Source organism: Aspergillus candidus, assembly GCF_002847045.1.
Source record: "Aspergillus candidus strain CBS 102.13 unplaced genomic scaffold BDW47scaffold_20, whole genome shotgun sequence".
Lineage (NCBI taxonomy): Eukaryota > Fungi > Ascomycota > Eurotiomycetes > Eurotiales > Aspergillaceae > Aspergillus > Aspergillus candidus.
Window position 1 is genome coordinate 1 of NW_020194025.1, and position 19,685 is coordinate 19,685.

General features: G+C 49.7%; 10 protein-coding genes across 10 annotated transcripts; 6 read left to right on the plus strand and 4 right to left on the minus strand.

Moving 5' to 3' along the window:
* Nucleotides 1-24: 24 nt before the first annotated feature.
* On the minus strand, nt 25-1,141 carry BDW47DRAFT_105101 (M50 family metallopeptidase). The gene is made up of 4 exons (XM_024812480.1): nt 949-1,141; nt 507-869; nt 404-448; nt 25-354 (listed from the first exon to the last, which is right to left on the minus strand). Exons 1-4 carry the CDS (start codon nt 1,132-1,134, stop codon nt 145-147), a joined length of 804 nt encoding a protein of 267 aa, XP_024672277.1. The 5' UTR covers nt 1,135-1,141; the 3' UTR covers nt 25-144.
* Nucleotides 1,142-1,770: 629 nt separating this feature from the next.
* On the minus strand, nt 1,771-4,521 carry BDW47DRAFT_131519 (uncharacterized protein; the record flags this gene model as incomplete). Its single annotated transcript, XM_024817328.1, has 5 exons — nt 3,876-4,521; nt 3,474-3,815; nt 2,755-3,152; nt 2,607-2,679; nt 1,771-2,548 (listed from the first exon to the last, which is right to left on the minus strand). Exons 1-5 carry the CDS (start codon nt 4,466-4,468, stop codon nt 1,771-1,773), a joined length of 2,184 nt encoding a protein of 727 aa, XP_024672278.1. The 5' UTR covers nt 4,469-4,521.
* A 1,035-nt stretch (nt 4,522-5,556) lies between these two features.
* BDW47DRAFT_105103 (enoyl-CoA hydratase/isomerase family protein) lies at nt 5,557-6,479 on the minus strand. The gene has a single exon (XM_024812481.1). It carries the CDS (start codon nt 6,426-6,428, stop codon nt 6,120-6,122), a length of 309 nt encoding a protein of 102 aa, XP_024672279.1. The 5' UTR covers nt 6,429-6,479; the 3' UTR covers nt 5,557-6,119.
* Nucleotides 6,480-6,513: 34 nt separating this feature from the next.
* Nucleotides 6,514-7,711, minus strand: BDW47DRAFT_27523 (enoyl-CoA hydratase/isomerase family protein). The gene has a single exon (XM_024818637.1). It carries the CDS (start codon nt 7,502-7,504, stop codon nt 6,662-6,664), a length of 843 nt encoding a protein of 280 aa, XP_024672280.1. The 5' UTR covers nt 7,505-7,711; the 3' UTR covers nt 6,514-6,661.
* Nucleotides 7,712-9,104: 1,393 nt separating this feature from the next.
* Nucleotides 9,105-9,351, plus strand: BDW47DRAFT_125420 (uncharacterized protein; the record flags this gene model as incomplete). The annotated part of the gene is made up of 2 exons (XM_024816383.1): nt 9,105-9,260; nt 9,313-9,351. The coding sequence occupies 2 exons, from the start codon at nt 9,105-9,107 to the stop codon at nt 9,349-9,351; spliced, it is 195 nt and encodes a 64-aa protein (XP_024672281.1).
* An 806-nt stretch (nt 9,352-10,157) lies between these two features.
* BDW47DRAFT_105107 (uncharacterized protein) lies at nt 10,158-10,517 on the plus strand. The gene is made up of 2 exons (XM_024812482.1): nt 10,158-10,382; nt 10,435-10,517. The coding sequence occupies exons 1-2, from the start codon at nt 10,233-10,235 to the stop codon at nt 10,462-10,464; spliced, it is 180 nt and encodes a 59-aa protein (XP_024672282.1). The 5' UTR covers nt 10,158-10,232; the 3' UTR covers nt 10,465-10,517.
* A 491-nt stretch (nt 10,518-11,008) lies between these two features.
* Nucleotides 11,009-12,990, plus strand: BDW47DRAFT_105108 (M20 family metallopeptidase). The gene has a single exon (XM_024812483.1). It carries the CDS (start codon nt 11,159-11,161, stop codon nt 12,419-12,421), a length of 1,263 nt encoding a protein of 420 aa, XP_024672283.1. The 5' UTR covers nt 11,009-11,158; the 3' UTR covers nt 12,422-12,990.
* BDW47DRAFT_131521 (Zn(II)2Cys6 transcription factor) lies at nt 12,761-15,230 on the plus strand (the record flags this gene model as incomplete). Its single annotated transcript, XM_024817329.1, has 5 exons — nt 12,761-13,073; nt 13,129-13,326; nt 13,389-13,762; nt 13,816-14,705; nt 14,766-15,230. Exons 1-5 carry the CDS (start codon nt 13,015-13,017, stop codon nt 15,228-15,230), a joined length of 1,986 nt encoding a protein of 661 aa, XP_024672284.1. The 5' UTR covers nt 12,761-13,014.
* Nucleotides 15,231-15,706: 476 nt separating this feature from the next.
* On the plus strand, nt 15,707-17,529 carry BDW47DRAFT_131523 (MFS transporter; the record flags this gene model as incomplete). Its single annotated transcript, XM_024817330.1, has 6 exons — nt 15,707-15,898; nt 15,954-16,224; nt 16,308-16,418; nt 16,467-16,863; nt 16,938-17,246; nt 17,322-17,529. 6 exons carry the CDS (start codon nt 15,707-15,709, stop codon nt 17,527-17,529), a joined length of 1,488 nt encoding a protein of 495 aa, XP_024672285.1.
* Nucleotides 17,530-18,015: 486 nt separating this feature from the next.
* Nucleotides 18,016-19,509, plus strand: BDW47DRAFT_117302 (aromatic ring-hydroxylating oxygenase subunit alpha; the record flags this gene model as incomplete). The annotated part of the gene is made up of 5 exons (XM_024815059.1): nt 18,016-18,358; nt 18,426-18,724; nt 18,774-18,946; nt 19,020-19,245; nt 19,324-19,509. The coding sequence occupies 5 exons, from the start codon at nt 18,016-18,018 to the stop codon at nt 19,507-19,509; spliced, it is 1,227 nt and encodes a 408-aa protein (XP_024672286.1).
* Nucleotides 19,510-19,685: the final 176 nt, after the last annotated feature.

Genomic DNA, 19,685 nt, shown 5'->3' on the forward strand with positions numbered 1-19,685 from the left:
AAAAAAAAAAAAAAAAAAGAAAGAAAGAAAAGAAAAAAAGAAACATGGTGGATAAGAAAAGAAGAAAAAGCATAAGGCAATGAAAAGAGTAGGAGAAGAAAGAAAACCCAGAAAGAAGAAGGATTAGAACAACACAGTATAAAATCAAATGGTTGGGATGAATTTCTTCGAGTCATCCTGCTGTTCCTGGAAGTTTTCAGGGAACGCAGCAATACCGGCAATGATGCCGATAGCCATGAACAAAATAGAAATAAGGGACCAGATCACGCCCCAGCAGCGAGAGGAGCCGCCGTACCGCTGAGCGAAGACGCTGGCATCCGACGTGTTCACTTTTCGGATGATCAGGTCATCACACTGTTGCTGTTAGTATAAAAGGGGTACAGGGAAGAGCATGCACACTTACAATATCCCACACGCTATATAAAGCGGACATGACACCGATGAAAAGCTATACTCCAATAAGTTTCTCATCCTCTACCCAGGCCCATAGTAAGGGAGGAACTCACCACAACCCATCTCAACGCCTCGCCATGCGCAATAAACCAACACGCAACCAGCAGTCCCACAGCAAGCAGGACAGTGACGATAGTCAGCCAATCCCTGCGCGCCCACCACAGCGTGAGCAAGAAACAGACGCCGAGCACGATACTGGCGACTTTGCTCGCCACGATGTTAAAACCCGCGAAGATCAGCAGGGCGCCAATGATTGACGACCCCAGGTAGCCAGCGGGCAGCGTAATGGCGCTGATTCCGCCCTGCATGCGCGTCACGCCGCCTTCGTGAGGGTCAAGCTCGATGGACTTGACTCTTCCTCCGGTGCAACATGCCATGATAGCATGGCCGAATTCATGGAAGGCGATTACCAACATCTGCCCATGTCAGTATTGTGATCACGTTCTTTTTCATTCCTTTTTTTTTCTTAGGAAGGGAGACATGTGATTTACTCACTTTAAATGGCCACAAGGACCACCGAACATAGGGCAAGTTCCACAATAGAGCGATGACCACCACATAGGCACCCATTACCCCTAGCGTCACCGACTGTGTGTGGTTGACGGTGAGGTCTCGTTTATGGACATGGGTTTCTGCGGCCTCCAGGACCCTCTTCCCGAGGAGCTGATAGTATGGGGCCATGTTGAAAACGATATGAATATCCAAGGGCGTCGTTCGACTATACAAGTGGCTACTCCCGTGGTGGAATATAAAAACGGACAACCCACCACCTTAATGAAGGCTGCCTACGCGTCTGGCGCCCGCCCTGTCAATACCTTCCTTAATCGGGTTAGATCGTGGCTGGGCGGCGTATTTTTAGCACGTCTTGGCGCGGGTCTGAGTTTTCAGGCACCTGATTAGTCGTTGGGTATGCGGAGAGCTGGGCCAGGCTGGATGGCGCCCAAGGCATGAATATGTAGTTCATAAGTTTTTGTCTTGAATGATCTCATATCATCGTATGGACTACTTTTGACATAGGGCTGTCAAAACTTGGCGTCGATAAGCAAGTTTTATAATGAACTGGCAATACATTTGGTTGATCAGTGGATGACTGGATTTCGAGAACTTTGGCGAGAAATTCCTTTGGCCATCTTCGGTCTTGGACTATATTATCTAAAAAGAATATAGATTATGATACGGAACAACACCCACTGGCTTTACATGTTAATAAAGTCCAATAAATATTCTGGCTCCGCGCCTTAAATAGACAGGATAACATTGATGGTGGAGCTTGGGCTCACATAAAACATAGAATTCCGGATCATCTGCGCAAATGGGCTAGCAGGCTACTACTTCCTTGGATGTAAACGTGTAGCAAGTATGCAATGTCTCCGAACGTCCAGTTCTAGAACTCGCACTCAGCGAGTTCACATCACACTCATCTTGCCATACTTTATAACCCCACATCACTGGCTTCAATGCGGCATCACAGTCGTCGGGTGGAGGATGACAAGCTGCGCTTATAGAAGCACTCTTCTCAGCAGCCAGGGGCATCGGAGAATTGAACCAACGGTTACTTAGTATATGAAAGATAATGGAAAGTATACCCGATGTGAGAAGAATAATAAACATAGGAAACGGCGAGTAGCCGCAACCTCGCACAGCCTCCCCGGCAACGGGTTCGTCGTGCACATCATAAGCTATGATGTTGACGAAGAAGATGCTTTGCGAAACAAGCCAGTGCAACGCTGCAGAAATTGAGATCAGCGGCAGGCTGTATCTGTAAGGCAGACTTAGGTAGTAGGTTGATCGCTGTTCGCCTTTGGGCCAGGAAACTCGGAGTGGTCTTCTTCGGACGGCGTAGTCGTTGAACTCTGCAGCTGCCAGCATGGATGTCAAAATCCCATTGAACAAGGAATATAGGATAGATAATGCTAGTTGTGGTGTGTTGATGAGAAGGACCAGTGATAGAGTATTTTCTGTTATCCCTGGGCTCTTGATTATGTTGTTTCCTCTAAACTTTCCAAAGCCCAAGTCCCACGCAGCTGACAAGGTGCCTACCCAATAGGATGCCAAGAGGAACATCGCTACAGAAAGTAGCGCACAGAAGGCAAAACTAGAAACACAAATAAGTCAGAGCACAGCGATGTCAAAGCAATAGGGAGGCGACTTACAAAGTAAGGGCCATCGTCCATCGTTTTGTGCTAACAGCCCGATACCACTTTTTTCGTGCCCCCGGAATAAATTCTTGAACGGTTGCTGAGAATGCTTGTCTCCGAAAAAGGACATTCATTGGAGCTAGTGAGGTATAATAAGCCTGACGATGTATGTACTTGTCTTCATGTTGACTAGGCCCTGGTAGAACAGAGGAGGATCTCGATCTGTCAGACGGACGCATCTTATTTCTTTGGTCTTGGGTCGCCTGGTCCGGATTTGCCAGGAAAGACGATATAGCATCGCCAACAGTCAATAGGAGATGTGTCCGACTGGTTCTGGCTGTCAAATACATACAGGCGACTTTGATCATATTCGAAACAATAACAACAACTGCAATATTCGGACTGAAAGTCAGCTGGCAGAGCGGTCTTCTATGTTTGACCATGCACCGCGAAATGGGTATCTCTGGGAGAGAACATCCAAAAAAATCACCGTCTAAGCCAATCTGGTTAGAGTATGCTGGGTCTTTTCCTTGTTCAAAAACAACACTTGCGGTCCATGAGCTATTAATCCATGTTTCGGGGGCAGTTAAATACTCGTGGATTGCCTCTTTGTCTGGGTTGTCGAGGATCACGTACTGGCAAAGCTTGTTGAGGTCGCGTTCCCAGTACTCCGAAGCTGGTGCGGCAAACATTGCAGTGTCCCCACCGATTGTCAGATTGAAAGAGGCCTCCTGTGAAGGGCTCTCATAATCGGGCACAGTCACTTCCCACGACGGGTATTCAAACCGTAAGACTGGTACTTTGAAATCATGGTGTTCCACCAGCTCCTGGGTTGTTCTTTTAGATGCCGTAACGTAGCCATACAGTGACGAGGCCAGAAACGGCGTGTTCTTATCTTCTGAGAAAAGTCCACTATTGATCCTGGCTTTCAAGACTGTTGTGTTATGGAAGAAATGACGGTTTGTAACTGCAATGAGAGTGTCCAAGTCACTGTTGAACTCTGTGTTGTATGTGTCCAAGCATTCCTGCGCTTCCACATCTCTATACGTGCCGTCGAAAATCTCAGTCTGTATATCAGCAGCGCTAGTGCCAACGGTATTGAAAAAACCACGTTCAAAGTTGTCATCTTCCGCCGCAAAAGGTTCATTGGAGGCCAGATCGTCGGGAACTAATAGAATAGCATAGTCCAATGCCGAGACCGTAGAATAGATCACCGAGTTATATCTATCAGATAGTCGATGATTAACGGTCATGAGACTCTCAATTGGAAAATGTTACACTCACACCATATGGATTGGCGTCGATGTTACCAAAAGCAGTCCCCACAAGATCCGCTGTTTATTGTTCAGGACTGAGAGATTCCGCACACTGAAAGTACCAATATCCAACCACATGCGTTCCCGATGGGCTTTGTCGACATCAGCTCGGGAAGGCGCACCCAAGCACTGCATCACATAGTTACTGGCAGCGAGGAGCAAAGTGCTGATAACATTGATCAACACATGTAGTCCAGTGGCCCAATGACTCGCCATCGGACAGCTTCCTTCGTAAACATTTATTGCTTGGAAGCTTCCTCCATACTTTGAGAGGCCGAAAGCAGTCGCGATAACTGTGAGGATGACATTGAGTGCCAGAATTGCCCCCGCCCCATAGGTGCACTGTAATGCCCCTTCAATCCACTCCCTGCCTTCCTCATATGTATTCTGGCTCAGTGCTTTTGGCGACGGAGTCGGAATACTCAATAATGACGACATACCGAAGGCACGCTGTTTTTGCTTACGAGTGTCGCTCGACAACGCCTCCTTGGGGACATCACAATACTTGATCCGCGGTAGCCATGAGAATGCTGCTAGAAATCGCCTGTTCGCTTTCGCCATGTTTTCAGTCGACAAGTGAACCAACAGAGCGGGGAGTAATAGGATGTATTAAGGACTATAAAACAAATGAGACACTAGAAACCAGGGGTCAATACCGGTTCAAGAATATGAAAATGATGGAAATCGGATCCACATGACTGAGAATGGAGGTTGGAGATTGGAGCTCTATATACGAATGGTTTCCAATTACCAACTGACCATAAGCCTCATCCCCGTCCAATGCACAGCCTGATACCCCTCTTTGAAGAATGCATGACAAAACTGAAGAAAAGTCAACGTGTTCGCCCGCAGATAGAAACTGAACAAGTACTTGCTACAGGTATGGCTGTAGACATCCACTCCAAAATATTCAAGGGATAGCATGCCCCTTCTCTTTTCACGCCAAAATAGAGAACTTACTATTTTTAGTAACTGGTACTTTCTGTAGGAAGCCAAACAAGAATGTCCGAAATGGATAGGACAAGTAATCAGGTAAATATAGTGACAGAAAGTGGTGTATTTCATATTTTCATCAATCAGTGATAATTAGGGCCAATCCTGTATGATAGAAATGACTATCAAGCTATAAGAAGTAGGAATGTACTCACTAATCAAGTCCTGTATCTCACGCCAGGCCAATACACACTTCTTATTCATGAACTTTGACCACAGCCCACATTATTTAACCATCTGTCTCCTTGGTTCACGGCTTACCTGCGGCGGGCTTTTGCGAGTAAGCTTGCATGTAGACTTTCTTTGTAAGCTGGCTTACTATTTTACAAAAGTTGCCTTCCTGGATATAGGATTAGAAGGATGTATCTCAGACTCTAGACACCATCGATGGTAGGGCCAAATGGTAAATTACCAGAAACTGCAGATTCCCGCGCAAGTGAACGAAGTGTGGGCTATACTAACACAAACTCTGTTTCATGAGCAGTAGTCATCTGTTCACTATCAGAGAGTCTCAATCTCTCACTTACGTCAGCCTAAAAAACCCAGGGAATCTGGTTATCTCACTAGAGGAGACGACTGCAATCAAGTGAGCTTCGCTTTGAATCATCGGGCATATTGATCCGCATCATATCTTAGATCCGCCACCATCTTTCTTAATTTCTTTCATCTTCAAGAACTCCGCAGTCATTCGAGAAGGCTCTGTTAGCTCTCCGTTCTTGCCACCTTCAAATGACTCTCCAAATACTGATATGCCTGCTCGAATCCCCTCGTCCAACCCCAGCCGCTCCCATTGCAACATGAGTGCCTTTTGCTGCCGAACAGCCACCGGACCATTCTTCTGCAACTGCTGAAGCCAGTCATCTACGGCTCGGTCGAGGAGAGCTGGCTCGACGACCTTTTCAACCAGACCCCATTGAAGAGCTTCCTCAGCTGCGACATCCTCACCGAGCAGGAGCAATCGACGCGTCCGTCCCCAGCCAATTAACCCAGGTATTAAAGCTGTTTCAACCACGCTTGGTACCCCAATGCGCACCTATTCACATTCAGTCCTTTTTCTATCTCATATCATATAATACACAAAGAAACGTCGAAACCAGACCTCTGGCATCCCAAAGACAGCGTTGGTGCTAGCCACCCGAAAATCGCAGGATGCAGCGATGGCCAAGCCCGCTCCCAACGCGTAACCATTGATTCGCCTGATCACCGGAGCTGGACACTCTCAAATGCTCTTAAAGGCGAGGTGGAATTTGGTGATGAACTGGCGGGCTGCTGCGGGGGTGTCCACCATGCTTATCTCGTCGACGTCGGCACCGCCGACAAACGCCTTGCCGCCTTCTCCGGTAATGACGACTGCCATCAAGTTAGGATATCGTTGAGGAAGCTCCTGAATTGTTTTTGTAAACAACTCCAATAGAGACACATTTAGGCTGTTTAGCTTGGATGGCCGGGAGATGGTGACGGTCACCACGTCCCCGTTTAGACGTTGCGCGACGCTGGTGACGACTTGCGCTGCAGTTGGGGAATTCATGACAACGAAGTCTTACCCATGTTCAAAGAAACAGCGAGTTTCTTGTTCGTTATCCTGTTATATATTTCTCCATTACTAGGCTTTGGGTGACCACCCGCCACACGCACCCCGGTCGTTGATGGACTGTCTCAACCGAGGTCAGGTCGCTGCGTCATCACGCGATAGATATCATATATCATGCGAATCAGAAGTAAGTAACTCGAATAAATCAGGATTTTAGGAGCTAGCCACAATCAAAACTTGGAATGTTCCTTGAACACCCCATGTCTTCCCTCGCCGCCACTAAACCTAGCAGCACCCTTCACACTTTCCACTTCCAAGACCGGCATGGCATGAACATGTTCCCATCGCAGCGCATCCTGCAACGAGCTCGCCTGATACGCACTGTAATAGCACGAGTCTCTATCCTGATTCATGGTAAGTTGCGGGAACCTAGCCAACTGCCTTGCAATCGCAGTAGCCTCTTCGAGGGCCTTCCCCTTGGGCACCACACGACTCGCCAGCCCCATAGCAAGCGCCTCTCTAGCCCCCACAGCCCGCCCCGTCAAAATCATATCGAGTGCCCTTCCCATCCCAACAACCGCCTGCAAACGGACTGTCCCGCCGTCAATCAGCGGGATGCCCCATCTTCGACAGAAGACGCCAAACACGGTGTCCTCTTCCACGACCCGCATGTCGCAGAGAAGACTCAACTCCAGCCCGCCAGCGACCGCGTAGCCCGCAATCGCTCCAATTACGGGCTTCTTGACCTGCAGGCGCGACGGTCCCAGGGGTGCCAATGACGGCTCTCCTGAGGCGGGGGGCTCGCCAAAATGGCGCTGGTATTTGGGCAGGGCGTCTGCACTGGTGGCGGTGGTGCTGCTGGTTACTTGATGGAGGTCTGCCCCCGCGCAAAAGGTATTTCCCACCCCTGCGAGGATGCATACCTTTTGGGAGGGATCGTCTTCGAATGCGCGAATTCTCTCGTAGAGTGCCTTGGCTGTTACCGGGTCAATGGCATTTTTGCGGTGTGGGCGATTGATGGTAAGGGTGGTGACTCCATCTGGAGTGGAGTGGCGGAGCACATTGCTAGACATGATTTTGGCTTCTTTCAGTTCAATATGGTATGTTGTTCGGAGTATTCCTATTGCGAACTGATGCAGAAGGGGATTTCGGGAATTCCACGCCTGCGGTACGGCATTTGCTGGATATATACTCCGCAGTGGGTGACGAGGCTACGAGATGTTGAAGCAGTACCTCGGTCCGAGGCGCTTACGTTCACGCGCTGGCTCTCTTTGGCAAGGCTGAGTATTCTTCTCTTTGACGAGGCTGAGCATCATGAATTCTGATGACCATGTACTTTAAGAGCATTGTCACTCTGCAGTATGACATAACCAGTTCACTACATTCCCAGATCGTTCTTAGCCTCGAGGTTGTTGTGGTATGATCACCTTCAGGTATCGGGTTCATAGATTGGCTGGCAGCTAGCTCTACACAACCTGCTAAAAGTCTCACCGAAGATGGGCTAACCGGTTCCAAAACCCAAAGTGACATGGTAATCTTTGTAGACTAGTTGGAGTAGCTATCTTTTAGTGCGAAATACCCCACCCGCCAAGTGGGTAGGGCACTGCTATTAATGACGTCGATGTTTGTCCAGCTGACTATAATATAGTAAAGTGGCTTGCCAGAGCCATTAGCGCAGCACACCTGAACATGTCGGGGAAATAGCAAATTGAGCTGAGAGATAGACAAACAGCCTTGACAAGACAATACTTCTCATAGAGAATTGACGATTAAAAGCAAGTCTCAATCTGGACACATCTCAAATGGGGTTCATTACGTTTGGGTGTGTGGGTTTAAAGGTTTGACACAATATTGCATACCTCCCTACATCCACTTGAGCTAAAGACATTCTTTCTATTAGTTGTCGTTGGTATAAACCTCCTGACAGGTTGCCAAAGTATGCCACAATCCATACAAACTAAGTGGTTTCTCCACAAAGTGTACTTCACCTCCCCTTACATACCCGACAATCCTGGGACATCCATCTCTAGCCAATGGTAGTGGACCTGGTTTGCAATTGCAATCCAATCCTTGCTTGCTTGTTTGCTGGAAAACCAATTTCTTGCTGTTGTTTTAGCAGTGGCGTAGCTGACCTGGGGTATTCGTCCACCTCGTTGATCCATTTGGCTGAAACAGCTGCAAAATTCAAGTCCATAGGATGGAACTTGGGGCTGCGGGTTTGATTTCAGCCAGGCCTCACAAGTCCCACTACTTTCACCTCCTGTTATGACGATTTTTCTATTTTTTTTTATCGTGTTTCAATACATCCCCTCGCGGTCCCTTTTGCAGATTATGGCTTCCTTACATGGGAATATCCTGCTAGGTAGCACAAGAATGCCGGCCGCGTGCATGGTTTCTGGTTAAATATGCAGTAACAAGAACAACCAGGGGCTACATCCACAGTAACATGGTCAAACACAACATGAGTTGAGCTGGAGAACATCAATCAGATACAGCAAAACCTAATAACGAACCCCAAGCATAGGCAATTGACAAGCTATAAAGGCAGCCTTTCTCCCACTGTTGTACACTTTCTCATCCCATATTAAAACAATCCAATCCAATCTACCACCCATCGAAGCCTTTGAAAACAGATCATCTTGGATCTACCAAACCTCTTTTCGAAAAACCACCATGAAGCTCCTCTCCGTCATCTTCCTGGCCTGTGCCACCGCAGTCATGGCCCAACGCGGCCCTGGCGAGCCTTGTGCCGCCTATCCAGGTGCTTTCTGCAACCCAGGCTTTAAATGCGAGCCCAATCATCCCGGAGTCCCTGGAGGACAGGGTCATGTAAGTGATATTGATTGATTTTGATCCCACCAACAACTAACTGTTCGTGCAGTGTGTCCCTGACTTCCACATCAACGACGAGGATAATTAAGTCCTGTCGGTCAAATACAACCATCACTTTGTGAGGTTGTTGTTGGAGGACCTTGGGTATATTCAGGGAGTATGCTATGAGAGTTGTGTCCTGTCTCTTTGGTGTACTCTGTCATCTAGACCGCCAGGGGTGATAGATATATCAAGTCTTCCCTTACTGTCAACTGAATGGGACATATCGAAATGAGTAGACCAAGTTATCAGCTATTGAGTAGGACCAAAATGTATCAGAGTAGAAATTTGGTCTTGTAGCCTGTTATCAGGATTGATGGAGCCGCTCGGGTTGCGCGACTGTATGGTAATGTCACAATATAAGATGGTATGAAAGATGCCCCACAGAGCCCAAAAGTGTCTGGATATCTTTTGTAGCTGAATGGTGTTCTTTCCAACAACTCTGCATTGACCTGAGTGTAGATCCGGTTCCTTGTGATCTAATTAGTGCCTTGCTTCTATGTTTCATCGCTCTTGAATTTATCTAGTGACATGAATGTGAATTATTCGTTGACTTAAACCAAGTAATCACAATAAGGTGACAACAATAATATTTTATGCGGGAAAACACCACAAGTCAGTCGGGACGTTGACTAACTACATGTCTCGCAGTCCACAAATACCAGCTGCATGCACGGTGGCTGGGTGGGCATGCATCACAAGGACAACAAGGGGCTACATGTACAATCCATACTAAAACGTAAAGTGAGCTGGACAATCCCAGCTAAATAAAGCAAAGCCCAAGAATGGGCCCCAAGCAGGTAATTGGCAAGCTATATAAGACAGCTTTTCCCCTGCTACTGTACTCTATCTCATCCTGCCTCAGTCTAATCCAGTCTACCACCTATCAAATCCTCTGAAAACCAATCCTTTTTGATCTACCAGACTACCATGAAGCTTCTCTCCGTGATCTTCCTAGCCTGTGCCACCTCAGTCATGGCCGAAATTGGCCCTTGGCACCGATGCAACACCTACCCAGATTCTGACAAATGCACACCAGGCTATTTTTGCGCCACGACCGCTGGAGGAGTATGGGGTTCTGTAAGTAACATTAATTGATTCCGATATCGCCAGCGCCTAATTGTTCGTGCAGTGTATTCCTAAGGAAGACGAGGATCATTGAGGCCTCCTGGTCAGATACCAGCATCTTCTTGTGGGATTTTGCTGGGGTTTCTCTGGTATATTAGAAGAGTACGCTATGAGAGTTGCCTCCCTGTTTCTTTCAATATGCTATTTAACATAGTTACCCTAAGGTGAATAATATGCCAGGTTGCTGTATACTGCCATTGAATAGGGGGCTATTTAAATTACTTTAAGCATGATATTTCGAGTGGGATCAAAATTTATTCAAGTAGGAATAAGTAGAAACAGTGTTTTGAGTCTGTTACCGGCTTTGGCAGAGACAAGTAGATTGTACTCCTAGTAGTATACTGATCCCTGACCCCGCTAATCGGCTTCCTTTCGGTATCCACACACAGTGCATGATGCTTTTGTACCTCAACCTTAGTGGTAAAAAGGGGTAAAAAGGTAAAAGTCTCAACTATAATAGCTGAACAACTATGGCATTGAGTTGAGCGATGACAAAAAAATGACTAATATGGATGGACTAGTTAGTTAAACTAAATGATGCGAATATAACTAGCCAGATGATTCAGTCTTTGTCTGCCCCCACCTAGTCGTGTCACCTCCATGGAGGGGCCGAACAAACGCCCATCAATTCCTCCTCATCACCACCTTGACCCAGCTGCTCCATTCTCCTCCCATCTTTTCTTCCCACCTGTTCTCCACACCTTATAATCCCCCCTGTGTCAGCAAAGATGGCGCAAGCAAACTTATCCAATATCCTGTCAGCCGCGGCCGTGGACCTCGCCCCTTACGAGGATCTATACAAGCATTTCCACTCAAACCCCGAGCTGTCACTGCAAGAAAAATCCACCTCCGAAAAGGTCGCCGCCCACCTGTCCGCGCTGCAATCGTTCGAAATCCACACCAACATCGGAGGCTACGGGCTGGCAGGAGTCCTCCGCAATGGCGACGGGAAGACCGTCCTCCTGCGCGCTGACATGGACGCGCTTCCCGTCCAGGAGCAGACGGGGCTGCCCTACACGAGCACAGTCACCATGCGCGACCAAGACGGTATTGAGAAGCCCGTGATGCACGCCTGTGGTCACGACATGCACATGACCTGTCTGCTTGCCGCTGCGGAGACGCTCGTGAAGAACACGCACGCATGGAGCGGGACGCTGATAGTGCTGTTCCAGCCGAACGAGGAGCGGGGCGGCGGTGCGCAGGCGATGGTCAACGACGGGCTTTACTCGAAGATCCCCCGGCCTGATTATGTCTTCGGTCAGCATGTGATGCGCCTGCGTGCGGGGAGTGTGGCATCGCGGCCTGGCACGATCATGGCTGCTGCTGATAGCATGAAGATCACGCTCTTCGGGCGTGGGGGCCATGGGTCGCTGCCGCATCAGACGGTGGATCCGGTGCTGTTGGCAGCGCATGTTGTGGTGAGGTTGCAGAGCGTTGTGAGCAGGGAGGTGGATCCCAGCGATCTGGCGGTCTTGACGGTGGGGAGTCTGAAGGCCGGGCAGACGGAGAATATCATTGCGGACCGGGCTGAGATCGGCATCGATTTCAGGTCTGTCAAGTTGGAGACCCGCGACAAGATGCTCGGAGCAATTCAGCGCATTGTTCGGGCCGAATGTTTGGCGAGTGGGTCTCCCAGGGAGCCGGTGTTCACGCCTACGAGGAGGTTCCCCCCGACTTCAAATGATGCCGATGTGGCGTCTCAGTTGGCTGCGTCTTTTTCCAGCCATTTCCAACATTTTGATGGCGACACGCAGCGAACTAATGTCAGTGAAGACTTTTCCACGCTGGCTACGTGTGACGGTATTCCATCCTGCTTTTGGTTTCTTGGGGGCGTGGATCCGCGCGTTTGGGATCAGGCCCAGGGGGTCGATCACCTCATGGACCAAATTCCCGGGAATCACTCGGCTCTCTTTGCCCCTGTTATCCAGCCAACTATGAGGGCTGGAGTGGATGCGTTGTGCATAGCCGCTTTGACGTTTTTGACAAAATGACCTTGCCATCAGCCAGTGCCACTTAGTACGTAGTTTGGTGCACACTATCGGGATAACGACTATTCTTGATTATAGTCGCTTGTTTTATCTAATGTGTTATAACTTATTAGGCCATTAATAGACCAATACGTGATACTAGAGTTATCAGGAAGACCTAGCGTCCCGCCGTGGAGAAGGATGCCATCTAGCTTCGTACATGACTATCCGCTCCAAGAAACGAACTTCTCGACACACACACACACAGCACTACAGCATCACGCCTAAGCATGGCTTGTATATAATGGAAACATGGATCGGCCTGGTTTATGCCAATCTGCTTTCCCCAACTCCCAGCAATCTCCAATAATTCCGCATCCAATCCAACCTTTCTCGAAAATAGCCAAGGTAACGACTAGTCGGTCAGGACGATATCGCCGTCTCCACCATACCCCGCACAGATAACCCTATAGGAAAGCTCGGCCCTATCGTGTTCTCCGCACATCCAACAAAACCCCATCCTTATAACAGATACTGTCTGTGATGTGTGGCCGGGATCCATCCGTTCCAGGGCCGTATCCGGGTTGGTTATAGTTATCAGGGCAACACCAAGAACCATGTCAGCCGACGAACCCCGACCTTCGAAGCGGGCCCGTCAAGCCTGTGACCCATGTCGGTATGGATATGCTTCCAATATTGCCATTTTACGTCAGTGACTGAGTCGCTCGCAGGAGAAAAAAGTCCCGATGTCCCGGGGAGAAACCAGAATGCTCCTATTGCCAGCGCCTGAGCCAGCAATGTGTTTACTCCCAGAGTGATTTCGGGGATCCCAGAGGCTCCACGGATATGGTCGAGTCTCGCTTGACTGAACAGGCGAGACGATTGGAGAGCTTAGAGGGTCGCATTGAAGAATTGCTCGGTTGCTTGAGGTGAGTTTGAACTCTTGCTGTGCGTGCATACATTGTAGTGAACGATTGTCTGGTCATGACAGCGCAAAGCAAGAGCCGACTCCGACGACGGCTTCCCTGGAGCCTAGGGCTTGCTCAATCACCAGTAATGAGACTCAGGTGGACACCATCAGCACCATGGCTGCGCATCTCTACTTGAGGTGCTGTAATTACCAACCACTTCCTTTGTTCCATCCTGAGGGGTTCGTTGAGTCGATGGCCTCGAGAGACCAAGAGCTCGTTCTTGCGATCCAGGCGATCAGTTTGCGGTTTACTGCGGGGCCGGCGGCGGACGGTGTTTCTCTTCGTGGCCATGCTACCAGGGCCCGGTCTTTGGTCATGGAGCGAGTCAACTATGGAAGATTGGAGGTGTCTTCATTGCAGACGCTTTGCTTATTGGCTCTCTATGAATTCTCGAGTAAGCTCAACCAATCTCTAACAGTTAACAGAGTTGGTTTCTGACAATTTTAGCCGGGAATATCGCCCAGGCAGGGCTGACCCTCAACACGGCCACGTACCTCACCCAAAGAGTCAGCCTCGCAGGCGAGGTGCTCGGTAACATCCACACGGAAACAGACGAAAAACGACGCTGTCTATGGAGTATCGAACTGCTGAAACACCTCCAAGGCGACGGAATCCAAACCCACCGACTCAAATCCGGAGTCCTCACCCCCTTCGACACACGATCCGGCCTCTCGGCCTCGCACGAGCCCGTCGCCATTCCCCAGTATCCAGGAGTAACCAGTCCTCAGGAAGACTTAGGTCTATTCCCTTACACGATCCAATTAACCGAAGTATGGGCCCTCGCCATGAATTACGCCGCCACGCGAGTCGACCCAGCCTCCCCACCACCCTGGTTCTCGCGGTCGGACTACTCCATCGTGACATACTGGCACACGGACTTCGACAGCCGTGTCCCCTTGAAATTTCGATATCACGCAAACCGCTTTCATAGTCACAGTCTGGCAGAGCTGGAGCAGCGTCGCGACTTCTGGGGCCCGTGGCTCTTCCTACAGTTCGTATATCTCGCCATCCCCTGTCTGCTAAACCACCCGTTTCTGCTATCCATGCGACTGCGCAGCTTCCGTCACACCATGCCCCTGTCTTTCCTGCGGCAGTCGTTTGAGGCCATCACCGCGTGCACAGCTTGGGTCCTGCACCTGATCGACCTCATCGAGCACAAGGGTTTCGAGGTCTTTGACCCTACCATCGGCGCCTGCGTCGTCGTAGTCGCCACCATCCATCTGCAGCACAGTTTCGTCGAAGACCAAGACTTGCGCGATAAAGCGAAAAGTGGGTACGAGAAGTGCGTGCGCTTCCTGCAGACGCTGGCCACGCGTTGGCCGCATCTCAACAACATGGTCAGTCTAGGCTTCGTACAGACCTTCTTCCAGCTCTACTAACCCTGAACATTTTTCCAGTCACACAAACTCCACCAGCTCCGTGAGAGCATCTCCCGCAACCCCGAAAACCGCACCTGGTCCATCGACGCCCCTCTCCTATGGGAACTGCTCGTCTACGACCACGCCAGCCAGTCGCCATCATCCACCGGTACCCTCTTTGGGCGTACCCTGCTCAACCCAAGCACCAGACCGGCCGCGTCGCGCATGATGACCCCAGACGCGGAATTCCCCCTCGTCGGCTCTGCTGGCATCTCAGGACACCAGACGGTCGCCAGGGACCTGGATGCGTATCCTCCAGATTTGGTGACCACACCTCCAGCGACGGGCTTTGCCGCGGCGTTGGGAGATCCGTCCACGTTGTCGGGCGAGTTTCATGGCTTGGTGGGTGATCCGTTGGATGGGATAGTGAATGAGAATCTGTTCTTGGCGCCCGAGAGTTATGGGAGGGCGATTGAGGATTGGTGGAATTTGGCGTCGTTTTGATTTCCCCCCTTTTGCTGAAATCTTTTGTCTGTACGATGGACACATCCTCAATTCATATCTATAATGCAAACTGTGATGTCGATTATCCCTGCTTTAGTACGTAAGTCGTGGATATTGAGTTGGCACAAGAGGATCTATCCAAATGGTTAGCTGCCTAGGCCTGTGCGACAAGTTTAGCATGTACTCTACATTCACATCACATTCTCGTCATCGAAAACCACAGAGAATGCCGTCCTCGTGCTATGCAATGATATCAACTGGCGGATACGGTCCGCGTCCCGTGTTCCGGGAAAGCCCTATCTCGGCATTCAAGATAGCGTACGGTATCTTTCCCCGGATTTTGCCCCAAAGTGGACTAAACACGGCCGATCTTTGTCTTCTCTAGTGGAAGGGAAAGTGAGAAGACATCAAAGGGGCGAGATATCCCCCCTCCAAACCCTCACCTCTTTCAATCCGCCTCAAATAATTCACAAGCCATGGATCCCGAAAAGAAGGATGAATTAGCCCAGACGGCCAGTGTGTCGGAAGGCAAGACCGCCCCTCATTACGGACCAGAGCCCTGTAGTCCCAACGACATTGTCATCCAGAATGCTATCGAAACAATTGGCATGGGCCGCTACCAGTGGCAGCTGCTGGCTTCATGTGGGTTCGGTTTCATTGCTGATCAGGTAGGTTCAGCATGAGTAGCAGACATCCTCGTTACCGTTCTAACGGATTATCCAGATGTTACTCGTCTCCATCAGCCTAGTCATGCCACAGGCATCCAAGGAGTTCTCGCCACAGTATGCCACTCTGCTACCCGCAACTCAGTACGCAGCGCTGGGGGTGGGAGCCGTAGCGTTTGGGTTTTTGGCGGATATTTGCGGCCGACGGTGGGCGTGGCAGGGGTCGATATTTGGGGTTTCAATTTTTACGGCTGTGTGTGCTGGATCACCGAATTGGGCGGGCCTAAATGTGTTCATTGCGCTGGCGGCGTTCTTTGGTGGGGGGAATTGTGAGATTTTCTCCTCTTATGCTCCTTTATTCTCACAATCCCCTTCTCTTCCTGATTGTGAACCGTGTGCTGAGTCTATCTAGTGGCAATTGATCTGACCGTTCTGGCGGAATGCTTGCCTCGCAAGTGGGGGTTTCTACTGAGCGGTCTTGCCTGTTTGTGGGGACTGGGGAACGCTGTCACTGGGTTGATTGGTAGGTACCTATATTTCTCTCTTTTTCCAGCTGATACTGACTGTCCAGCCTGGCCACTCGTGGTCAACTTCTGCTGTCCGCAAGGCGCAACCTCAGCGACATGCACCAAAGCCGACAACATGGGATGGAGATACCTGTACATCATTATTGGCTGTCTCTGTCTGATCATGTCCATCGTGCGGTCCTTCGCGTTGGGGATGACTGAGTCTCCGAAGTGGCTCATCTCCCAAGGTAACATGGACGAGGCCGTCGCATCCGTCAACTTCATCAGTCGACTCAACAAGTCTTCCTTCGTTTTGTCAGTTGATGAGCTGAATCCCTGCGAGCGCGAGAACCCATACGACATGCAACGAATCCTCCGCTTGCTCCGGGGCTTGTTCTCCGGATCGAGACAACTCCGCTCTATGATCTGTCTGATCTTGCTCTGGGTTCTTGTTGGAGTTGCGTAAGTTGTTTCCTGTCTTTTGTTTTCTTCCTTCTTTCTTTTTGAAAAAGTTTCTAAAATCAAATCAACCATAGATACCCCGTCTACGTCATCTTCCTCCCCTACTACCTCGAAGGCCACGGCGCCAAACTCGGCACCGGAAGCACATACCAGACCTACCGCGACTGGTCCGTCTCCTCAACGGTGGGTATCGCAGGTCCCCTTCTTAGTGCATATCTCGTGCAAACGCGCCTCCTCGGTCGCCGTCGCTCTATCACCGTCACGGCGTGGATCTGTGCTATCTTCGCGGGCGTGTTTACCATTGTCAAGAACGAGGCGCAGAATTTGGCGTTCTCTAGCTTGATTAACTTTTGGTTGAATGCTATGTATGGGGTGATTTATGGGTGGGTTTCTTTCCCCGTTGAAGCGTTTTGTCGTGGGAATAAAACGAAAGGGGTGCCATGCTGATGACGATGCAGATATACCCCCGAAGTCATGCCCGACGCATATAGGGCTATTGGTTGCGGACTCACGCTGGCCTGTGCTCGTTTGGCGTCGTTGACGTCGCCGTTCATTACAACCTGGGGAGATGTCTATTCGTCGGTTCCGATCTTCGTGTGTTGTGGGTTGTTTGTCGCTATTGGGTTTGTGTCACTCGTGTTGCCATTCGAGCCGTACTTCGGTTGATTTGTGAGTATTTATGGTACTCATATGGTGGAGATTGTGTGTTTCTTGTTTTTCTTTTTCTTTTATTGCATATGTTTAGTTTTGGGATATGGTTATACTGCGGTTTCAAACGTTTGTTCTCATTCTATGGTGCTATATACTACAACTATCTTAGTCTGTGCGTTCTTGTCAATCTGTGGGAAATAATAAACGGACTACCCAAATAAATCATCCAATGTCATGACAGAGTGGATCAGTCCTGATATCTTTCGCCCAGGATGATCCCTTCATCCCCGCAGACGGGAGCGGCCCGGGTCCGGGTTAGGGCTGCAGGTTCATCCTAACCACATGAACGCATCAATCTATAGAGAGTAGGCATAAGGCAATTGCAGGTTCGAGCAGACATTTCATCAATGTAGTAGATAAATGAGATCAGTCCACAGGCTGTCCTTGTCTTCCACGGCCAACATCTCATCTAACAGGTATCAAACCACCCAGTACCAGACAATGGATCGCCTCTTCTCCTTGGGAAAATCAAGCACCAATCAACCAGATGCACTACCCAAAGACGAGCACCGCGCTCTGCCCGCCCTCTGGTACCGTTCGCCGTCCCTATTTGCCCTCGAGCGCCGCGCCATATTCTCCAAAAAGTGGCTGGTCATCACCCACCAAGTCCGGTTCCAGAACGTAGGCGACTACGTCAAATATGACATCGCCGGATACAACATATTCGTCATCAAAGATCGCAAAGGCTGTCTGCGCGCGTTCCACAACGTCTGTCGCCATCGGGCGTATCCCGTCATGGAGGCGGGTTGCGGAACGGCCCGTATCATCGCGTGCAAGTACCATGGTATGTGTTCCTATTTGGCTGTTTGGAAACGATGTTCGTATCTGGCTATTAGAACTAACAGAAGCAGGATGGTCGTACGGTCTCGATGGACAGCTGGCCAAAGCACCCAAGTACCAAGATCTTGAGGGGTTCGACAAGGCTGCTAATGGCCTTTTTCCCATCCACATCCATGAGGATCAGCTTGGCTTCGTCTGGGTCAATTTAGAGGCATCCCCTGAGCCTACCACGCCATGGGGAGAGGACTTTGCGGGCGTGGACGAGCAGCCCCGACTCCAGCACTTCGATCTGTCTGAGTACCACTTTGATCATCAGTGGGAGATGATGGGGGATTATAACTGGAAGACCCTGGCGGATAACTATAATGAGGTATGCTAGTGTCTCCTTATTGATAACTAAAATTTATCTAATAATACAGTGCTATCACTGTCCCACCGGCCATCCCGCTATTAATGGTCTTTCCGACCTGAGCAAATACTATGTCACCACCGATCGGGGACTCATCCAGCACTTCAACACCAACAAGGAGGATACATCGGATTTCGACATTAACAGTTCGTTTTACTTTCCGAACGCGTCGATCACCATCTCGTTTGTCTCCTACTCTTTTCTCCTCTTCTCCTCTTCTCATATAGAGAGTAGCGCGTGCTAAGCGGACACACAGATCTACCTTCTTCTACCTGATGCGCTGCATCCCCGTCTCCTCCTCCCAAACGAAAATGGAGTATGAGGTATTTCGACACAAAGACGCCTCCGACGAGGCGTTTACCGGCATTTCTGAGTTGTTCAAGCAGGTCCTGCGCGAGGACAAGGACCTATGCAATGCGGCGCAGACAAATCTCAACGCGGGCGTTTTCACCAATGGGGTATTGCATCCTCAGGCGGAGAAGGTGAGCCATATAGATACCTTTCTTGTCTACGTGTTTTATACGATCTCCTCTTCTGTCTTGTGTCTAAAGCCCATCCAGGGACCGCTATACTTCCAGCAAGTGGTGAGGAAGTTGCTCTTCGAGCATCGACAGGAGGAAGAGAAGGCAGGGAAGGAAATCTGGCCGGCTGTGCCTGGGCATGTTGTTAGTGATAAAGTGGAGGAGGAGCTGCAATTCTGTCGGAGCTTGGATTGCTCTTCTGCGGGGAGTTCTTTGGATTGGTAATGTTGCAGGAGGATATGTCGAGTTTGGTTATGTATATTCTACTGCAGCATGCTGTGATATATTGACAGCCATCCACCAATATACCAATTCGGTGTTCTGGTTAGGCTAGATATGAACATATCCCGACATGTATTTCCATACCCAGCCATAATCGCATCCGAAAAGACAAGAATGTG